At 41.7% G+C, this 9256-nt stretch overlaps 1 protein-coding gene across 2 annotated transcripts; it reads right to left on the reverse strand.

The window, feature by feature from the left end:
* Positions 1-1468: 1468 nt before the first annotated feature.
* On the reverse strand, positions 1469-8909 carry NKX6-1 (NK6 homeobox 1). 2 transcript variants are annotated; one of them, XM_033914592.1, is made up of 3 exons: positions 7508-8909; positions 5442-5614; positions 1469-3291 (listed from the first exon to the last, which is right to left on the reverse strand). In XM_033914592.1, the coding sequence occupies exons 1-3, from the start codon at positions 8097-8099 to the stop codon at positions 3043-3045; spliced, it is 1014 nt and encodes a 337-aa protein (XP_033770483.1). In that variant the 5' UTR covers positions 8100-8909; the 3' UTR covers positions 1469-3042. The 2 variants fall into 2 exon arrangements, with proteins under 2 accessions (XP_033770483.1, XP_033770491.1); XM_033914600.1 differs by lacking the exon at positions 7508-8909 and adding an exon at positions 6485-6509.
* Positions 8910-9256: the final 347 nt, after the last annotated feature.

Here is a 9256-nt window from a genome sequence, read left to right on the forward strand (position 1 = left end):
GTCTTATTTGAGACCACTCCAAATCTGATAACGGAACGGCCTTGTTACAAAAAAAAAAAAAAAAGTTTATTAAGTAGCCAGTGCTTTGTTTAAAAGCCATATTTGCATATTTTTTCCATGCAAGCTGATTTTAGAGCGGTGTTGCCGGACGAAAAGGAAAAAGATCCGTGTGCTTTGAAGAAACAGGCCTTCAGATTGGAAAATGTCCATGAGCAGTGTGTTAAATTGTGTTAACTAAATCACCAGCCAGCCTCAGGCACAAAAAACAGCACGAAAAGGAGCAGCACTTACAACTCAGAGCCCTGCAACCCTATAACATCTGGCAATTTTTGTCTCGTATCCAGTCCCTATTAACTAAAAGGAGAACTGATCGAAAAACTATAAGGCCCTTTTCACGTCTCTTGATAAGCCATGAACCTGTTGATATGAAACAATTGTTCCTGAGCAACAGCGTCATTCCCCAGTGACATGGAACTGTAATTAGTTTTGCACAAATTAAAACATAACCCATATTCTTTTTGTTTCGGAAACTAGAATAAGAGCATTAGTCAAAAATGAATATTTTAAAATGTATCTTACTATTTAAAGACTTATCCAAAGTTCAAAAATAAACAAGCTGTTTTCCCCCAAAAATTATTGGAATCTCTTGCTTAGCCAAAAAAAAAAAAAGAAGGAAGAAGCAAGCCAGTATAAGTGACCTTGGCTTAAAAATGCCTGCATGGCTGAATCAGTTTATAAACTAAAGGATGTTCTGATCATATATAGGCTCAACTATTAGTTAAATAAATTAGCTAATGGGGACTACTGTATTTCTGTGTTATAGGAAAGCCATTCAAATTGTGGGCCTGCCCCAACTCGTTTCCTGCTGCGCAAGGACTTACCTTAACCACCTGGGATTTTCTTGTGGTTTTTCAAGGTATTTATGTACAATAAAAAGAAAACCCCCATTGGCGGAGGCGTCTTTTGCAAGCACAAGTTGGAATTTCAACAGTAGGAAGAAATGCTTTCTCAGAATTGTAAACAGAGCTACATGGTCACTCAAGATAAAACGTTCTAAATTACACACACATTTTTTTGTGCTGACTTTTTTTCTCGAATTGCTATCTAGAATAGATCAATGCTGTTATGTTTGAGAGCAGAGAATATTGTATACAGAGCATGGTTTCTGTTTTATTTTGTGGTTTTGAGTTTGTGCTATGAGTATGTTTTTTAACTTAACATGAATGTATTTGTGTAAACCACTTAGGTGTTAAGTAGGTGGCAAATTTAAAAAAATAAATAAATACACACATTATAGCAGTAAGCCTATATCCAGCATTCTAAAGAATGAGGTAGCTTATTAAATATTTCTGGTATGTTCTTGAATGCAGACACTTGGGCAGCCCAGAGGAACAGAACAGTGGGTATAGGCCACTGGAACCAATATATATCTCCAGGAGACTGAACAAATGAACTTAAAACATATAGGTTTCATTGGGTCAGTTTTATTACTCCATCCCTGATGGGACCAGTTCAGCTGTGCCTTTTATTTCAGGTAACAGACATCTTTAAACATTTTTTCCACTGATTCAGCTTTTGAAACAGAAAGTGCATTATATTTCATTGGGCCTGCAAAGATTTTTGTTTCTCCATTTATAAAGCGAAATATTTTATATAAATTAATAAATGTTAAGATGCTAATATGTTGCTGCTATTAGATTAAAAAAAGAAGACAATTTACATATTCTATAATATTCATTATTGATACGAAAACATTTCAAATTTAATCCAACATCTAATTGGCTTTTATATTGACTTGCAAGTGGTTGTTAACAGTTCCCACATCTACTTCAAGGGACATATTACTGGAAATGGATTAAATTAAAACAACTGTTTCCCCCCCAAAAAAAAAATATTTTAAAATTAATAATAAATAATGATTAAACGTGTGTGCAATCTGAAAACAAAAGAGGCAAGCAAAGCCGGGTTGTAATATTCCTTACCATTTGTGGGCTGCAATCAAATAGGCAAAAGAAAATACCCGGTGAGAAAAATCTAAAGAAAATCAGCTACAAGCTGAAGGATCTCAGCATTAATATTCTAGAAAGCATCAGAAGAAGAGTGAGGAAGGCGCACAATAAACAGTTTTTTTCCCTCAAAGGGAAGACCTTCACCTTCCCCTTCTATTTAAAAAAAAAATGGTATTTTAGCTTTAAATATTCACAGTAAAGTAACTTCTTGTCATTGTGACTCACGATTTATTTACAAGAGCCCTCAACAGCTTGCTTGAGTCCAGTACTTGTTGGTGGACGGTGGGCCTCACAAATGAGGCTCCGTCTTCTTACAGGGTAGGCCCAGATCTTCGACAAAGTGGTCAACTATTTCCCCCTAAATGCAGCTTCCCAGAAGAGCGAGGAGCTCGAAAGTTCACGAATCTAGGAAAACATCCGAAGGAGGGAAATCAGGAAGAGCCCCTTATAGTTCTTTTTACTCTGCTGTTATTAGCGCACTTGTAGGAGAATCAGGAGTTAGAGCAATAGCTGAACGGGGCCTCATAAACAGGGGAGCCTGAGTTTTGTCTCTTGTAGTCCATAAGGGCGATTCCCCAGGGCAATGTTTAAAAGGTTCACTCGTGCCAGCATACTGTCAGGAGTCGCCTGGGCTTCCCCACTACAGTTAAGCGCAGGGCTGAAAACCCACCTTCACTTCAGTCCACCACTAGCTTTTACTACTGTACAAAGTGCAGGATCTGGGAGTCGAGGGTATTCCGGCCCTCCAGCTACTTAGTAGTCTCTCGTTCAGTTTTGTTTTTTCCTCCAGTAGATTGTACAGTTTAGAAAAATATATATACATCTCAGATAATAACAGGGGTCCGCTCAGAATGGAGGCGTGAGGAATAGGGCCACAGAAGAGCAAGGTACTAGTGACCTGGATTGGCCACCGTGAGAACGGGCTACTGGGCTTGATGGACCATTGGTCTGACCCAGTAAGGCTATTCTTATGTTCCTCAGCTCCCCCACCCCCACGCCTCAGTTCTACCTCAGTCCTGCGTGACGGCCTGCTCTAAGAGGAGCTTTCGTTCTCTGACGTGTGCAGGTGTAGGCTACCACTGGACTTGTGTTTCTGTAGCAATTGAGTGATCTTCTCGTCATCAGAGTTGGGGTCTAGGGGTTTATTATAGTCGTCGTCCTCCTCCTCGTTCTCCGAGGCCCCCTTCAGTCTTTCGGTCTCCGAATCCTGTTTTTTCTTGGCTGTGGCCATTTCGGCCGCATGTTTTTTCCTCCACTTGGTTCTCCGATTCTGAAACCAAACCTGCATAAACAATAACAAATTTGTTAATGCTGGTGGTGGTAGTAGTAGTGATAAAACCAGAAATTATTATTATGATTATTATTTACTTTAACTTCATCGTACTGATCGTCCTAATTCCCATTGTGGTGGATAATTCTAATAGCTAGCCTAAAGACAGTCCTAAACTTATATAGAGAAATATAGCAGAAATATTATTAAAAGTATTTACAATAATTAAACACCTTTTTGTTCACCTTTTGCCTTTTTTTCCTGTTGCATATTTTCTTTATATTAAGTCTTTCAAAACCATCTGCATTTGTTTTTTTGACACATATCCCTCTCCCAGCCTTTTGTTTTCTAAATAATTTGTTTCAGGTCTTTCAGATTACTCCAGTTAATGGCTGGAAAATCATACAAAGAAAGAAATAGGCTCTATAATGAAATTGCCATTTTAAAAACATTGGAAGCTACTCCCCTGCAATACTCAGTGCGTAACATAAATGATGAATTCTGAGATTAAATCAGACGGTCCCCAATCTGAATCTGATTTGACAGCGTTTAGGAGCACTGAATAGCTAACCCGCAAAAACTAAGCTCAATTGTAAGCCAGCAACCAAAGGAACAACAGACCTATGCTGGCTGTACTGTAGAAATGCCAGAGGCTGCTGAAAAGTTCTCAGCCCAACCAACAAAGTTGAGGAAGCCTCCATCGATGGCTATACACTTAGGGCTCCTTTTACGAAGGTGCGCTAGCGGTTTTAGCACGCGCTACACGCTAATGCCTCCCTAGACCTTACATTAGTATTTTTCGTGTAGCGCGGGGGGTTAGCGAGCGCTAAAACGTAAAAGGAGCCCTTAGTCCAGCTATTTTCCTTTTTTTGGTTCCATATTTTTCCGATGGGAAAAAAAGTGGAAAAAAATCACTGGACTGATGTATAGCCCTCGATGGAGACTGCCACAACTTTGTTGCTTGGGCTGAGAAGTTTTCAGCGGCCCCTCTTGGAGAACTATGCTTTTAAAGAAACGTTACTAAAACGTGTCCTTATTTAAGAACTAATTGTTAAATGTACATCCGTTTGATCAGTAAATTGGCTTTCAAAAACTCTCCCTGTCTGACTCTGAATCACACAGATTTACCATATATTTATAAGGACAAATCTATTGGTTTAATTTAGCATACAATAAGAGGCTGCTCAATTAGAACGGGAACCTGCACATTGCTTAATGCGGTAACACTCCTCCTGATTCACTGTTATCTATCAGTATCTGTCTAACAAATCAGGGATCTCAAAGTCCCTCCTTGAGGGCCGCAATCCAGTCGGGCTTTCAGGATTTCGCTAACGAATATGCATTGAAAGCAGTGCATGCACATAGATCTCATGCATATTCATTGGGGAAATCCTGAAAACCCAAATGGATTGCGGCCCTCAAGGAGGGACTTTGAGACCCTAAAGGGATGGGTTTCTTTCTTACATAAGCAGCTCATGCCGAAAATCAATCGCAGATGCGCATTAGCTTCCCTACCAATTTATATAAGCACATATGTCCTTTGACAACCTCACCCTTATTTTAGTCACATATCCCTCGACCGTGCTTCCTTTGATTTTTCAATGAAATCTAACTTTCTAACATTATTAGAACATATTAGATCGTTATTTTGTCCACAATTTCATCAAAAATAACTATTACAACTTAAGGTTGCTTTCAAAATACCAACTTGATGTTATATACCGCTCTCCTCAAGTCAAAAAAAAAAAATTTGTCTAATATTAAAATATTAGTACATGCATAGAAAGTTCACATTATCATATTAATTTACTAATATTTACATTATTTCAAATTACTCACTCTCCTTTTGCTTAACAACAATATCAGCAGAAGTGAAAGCCAATTCAAGATCATGTTTGCACAGGGTTATTTAATAATTGGCAAGGTCGTTTCACACAGCCTTACTACATGGGATCATATAAGCGTGTGTGGCAACACATTTGTAAGGATTTCCTTGGAAGTGGTAACGGTGTATACTGAGACAAATAAATAAATCAGCTTGGTTTTCGTTTTACATTCTTTAGCTGCAAGGGCAATTTATTCCTATACACTTATCCTTCCCAGTTTTAATAGCGCCTAGGTCTGAGTCTCTTATCTAATGTTTGACATACTTATCTCCTCACCTTGACTTGACTCTCTGTCATCCCCAGTGAATAAGCCAGCCTGGCCCTCTCGGGTCCTGCTAAGTATTTCGTTTGTTCAAATGTCTTTTCCAAAGCGAATATCTGTTGCCCAGAGAAAGTGGGTCTTGTATGCTTCCTCTTGCCATCTTTGTCAAGTAAAACCGAACCTTGATCTAAAATGCACATAGCAAAAAAAATTAGTTGTATTGTGTTGTTTTTAAGAGCCGTGAAATACATATATTTATAAATGCAACTTTTTTTTCTGAAAAATGTTTGTAAATAAAAATTGCCTTCCTTAATGAATGAATTTCTGGAAGTGATGATCCCTTCCCATGCCGATCTAAAGACATTTTTGAAACTTGGTAGACGAAACATAAAAGTTAAGGTACTTTCTATATGTATTTTAAGAATGCTTTGATATAGTTATTGCTCTTAGTATGGGTTCTAGTTTATCAGTTACCCATTTCACTATTACTTTCTATTTAAGTGATTAAATATGTGTGTCGGTGTGCGATAAAAAATTTTAGAGTAAAAGGGGAAGTAAAACTGGATAAGCTGGGATCAACGGGAATTATAAATAAAGTGTGTGTGTGTGTGTATATATATATATATATATATATATATATATATATATATTAGTAATAGTGAGATGGGTAACCAATACTAAAGAGCAATAACTATATCAAAGCACTCCTGAAAATACATTTATTTACATTAAAGGCACAGAATTTCTATTTAATCTGCTATGCGAGGGGCCCTTAAAAAGTTCTCAGCCCAACCAAGAAGAATCATAAAACTTACAAGTTATTCCACGCTTTTCATGACACTTTTCGTTTCATTTCAAAGAAACGAAAAGTGTCAGGAAAAGTGAAGAGTAGCTTGTTAAGTTTCATGACTCCACATCATTCTCTTCTTAGATGGGCTGAGAACTTTTCAGCAGCCCCTCAGCAGAAGCAGGTCTGGCTGATAAAGGGTTAACCCCATAAATCACAAAGCACACAGTAAAAGAACATCAATGAATGAAATATCAACGGAAATTTCACCTGTTAACATGTAAAGCCCTACGTATCTATTTCCAAAGAAATTATTTATGGGTACCAAATCGCAGAAAACATTTTGTCAATTATAGGATCAGTTTTTCTGAATAAACTATATTGTAGGTTCAAAACGAAATGCAAGAGTGTGTTATAAATAAAATAAGACAGGAATAAGAAACAAGCTTTTAAGCCCTTCCCCCTCAATTCTCTTAAAAAAAATCCCCCCAAAACGTTTGCTTTTATGTTTCCTCCTTCCTCAAAAAGTAGAGGAAACCCGCTGCTTTTTTAAAACTACATCCCTATCTTTTTAAAAAAAACTAAACAGTTAAAAAGCTGCATATAAAAACAAGATGATTTGGAGCAAAATGATTAATACAATTAGAACACGAAATGGTAAATGCTTATGAATACAACAAACAGCAGCTACAATGAAACCCAATATAAAATACTAGGACCTAAACTGACATTCTACCATTCCGATCATAATTCTGCAGCTTTTAGATATGTTACTAAGTGATACCCTTTCAATTCTTGCTGAATTTTACAAAAGGCCACCGTGAAATTACATGCAGCAGGGTTGTTGTTTTTTTTTAACTTTCAAATAAATAAAGATTGCAAGGACCCTACCCACTTTGGTAATTAGCCACGGGGCCCAGAATTACTTCTGGCCTCTCTGTCCTTGAACACCCATTCTAAATCATTAAGGAATTTCTGCAAGCATCTTGTACCCCCCTCCCCCGAAAACTAACTCCATATAAAAAGCAAGGTACATTTCTTGAAGGCAGCAATTTTTTTTTTTTATTATTATTTTTGCTTCATAAATTTGGGGCGCAATGATAAGAAGCAGTCCTTTCCTACTTCTGAAAATTGCCCGCTTACAAACGGGTCGAGCAGAGCTGGTCGCCTCTGCAAAAGTTTAAAGCTTTTCTACTTCCCCTGCAACAGAAGCCCGGAAATCAGCAGAGCCGGAGCATTTTTCATGGTGCAAAGCGAGCGGAGGCGGGCTTGTAGAGAAGGGGCGGTACTTACGGGGTCCGCAGGCGAGTCGGGCGTCCCTCCAGGGCGGACTCTGGATCATGCCGGGCCAGAAGATGGGCGTTCTGCCGGGCAGCTCGGCCAAGGGCTTGGGGTAGCGGGCCACGGCCAGGGCGGCGGCGGCGCTGGGGCTGAAGTAGAGGCCGGGGGGAGGGGGAGGCGGGCTGAGGCTGCCGAAGCGGGGCAGGCCGGCAAGGAGACCCCCGCTCGGGGCGGAGGAGGAGGAAGCGGCGTTGGGAGCGGGGGCTGGGGGCGCCAGGCAGGCCAGGGACGGTCTGCTCAGGATGTCGTTGATGCCGTGGGGGGTGGCGGCCGAGTGCTGAGCGAGGGGGCTCCCGAGGGGAGGCAGAGAGCCGGCGGACGCTGGGGAGGGCCCTGCGGGGTGCTTGGGGGAGCCCAGGGGCGGGGAGGGCGAGGAAGAGGAGGAGGAGGAACAGGAGGAAGAGGAGGGAGGCGGGCAGGGCAAGGCGTAAGCCGGGTACAGGGGGGTCTTCATCTCGGCCATGCTGTGCAGGGCGGCCAAAGGGGGGCTGCTGAGGAGAAAGGCGCTCTGCCGGCTGCCGTCCATGGGCCCCACCGCTAACATCCCCAGGCCAGGGCACCACCGCCAGAACGAGTGGGGCGAAGAAACAAGTGGTGGCAATGGATCGAGAGAGGGGGGAGAGGGACAGTGGGCAGGGCTGTCCAGACCAGAGGCAAGAATCAAAGAAGTCCCTGCCAGGCAAATTCTTGTTTCTTCTTCCTTTTCGGGTGGGCAACCAAGGACTGTTGATGGGGTTCACTATTTCTTTTAAAAAAAATGCGATTGACAGCAAAATAAAGAAGACAAAGTAAGTCCCCAAAAAGTGAAAACCTCGTTGCAAGCAGGAGATAAGCGAAGGAAAAGTCAGAGTTCACAGCGGAAAAGGGCGTGGGCGGTCATCGCAGGACGCTGATGTCTCGCGCGTAGGGGGGGTTCACGTGGCGTCAGGGCTTCATTCCGCTGTCTCTTTGCCCGCCTCGGGGCTTGCGGTCTCGCTGCGTGCTCTTCCAGCCTGGAGGAACGGGGAGGAAAGACGGGGGCTGGCAGGTGCCTCTGCCACGGCCTGGGAGATCGCGCGAGGGTCGCCAGCAGCTCTTGCCTTCGGTCCCCGCTGGCAGAGGAGCCGCAGCAACGAGGTGCAGGAATCCAACCTCATGGGTTTCTCGGGATCGCCCTTTTCGCCTCCCCCTCCGCTGCCAGGGTCCTGCTTCAGTAGAGCCTTGCTTGTAATTTCAGTTTTCTCCTTTGCTTTCTCTCAGTTTTGCAGCGGTTTCATAGCAGTTGCTTCTCTTCTCACTTTACAATTCCTTTTACTCCTTCCCTTTAGCTATTTTATTTTTATAATTATTTTATATCTTTGCCCTTAACGTTATATTCGTTTACCCTTCTTCTGACAGCTCAGATGAAGCGCTCAGAGGTAATAAAACATTTTCATCATTCGCTACATCCTTTAGGGCTATAGGACAGGAGCGAGAACTTCCAGGGGGCAGACCTCAGGCACAAGGGGAGGGGCTAAAATAGCCTATAGGATGAGACCAATTATGACATCATAGTCCAATCTGGCACTTTGAATTTGGATAGGCTAATACGCACGGTGAGAAGGGAAGGAGGGACCTCAAATTTGCGTACTTAGCGGGTCTAACACAGCTCCACTGTTAAAAAAGATTTTTTTTTGTTGTTGATGTTTTACTATTTGTGGCTACGTGTTTTGTGGAAATAGC

This window comes from Geotrypetes seraphini, chromosome 1, assembly GCF_902459505.1.
Source record: "Geotrypetes seraphini chromosome 1, aGeoSer1.1, whole genome shotgun sequence".
Lineage (NCBI taxonomy): Eukaryota > Metazoa > Chordata > Amphibia > Gymnophiona > Dermophiidae > Geotrypetes > Geotrypetes seraphini.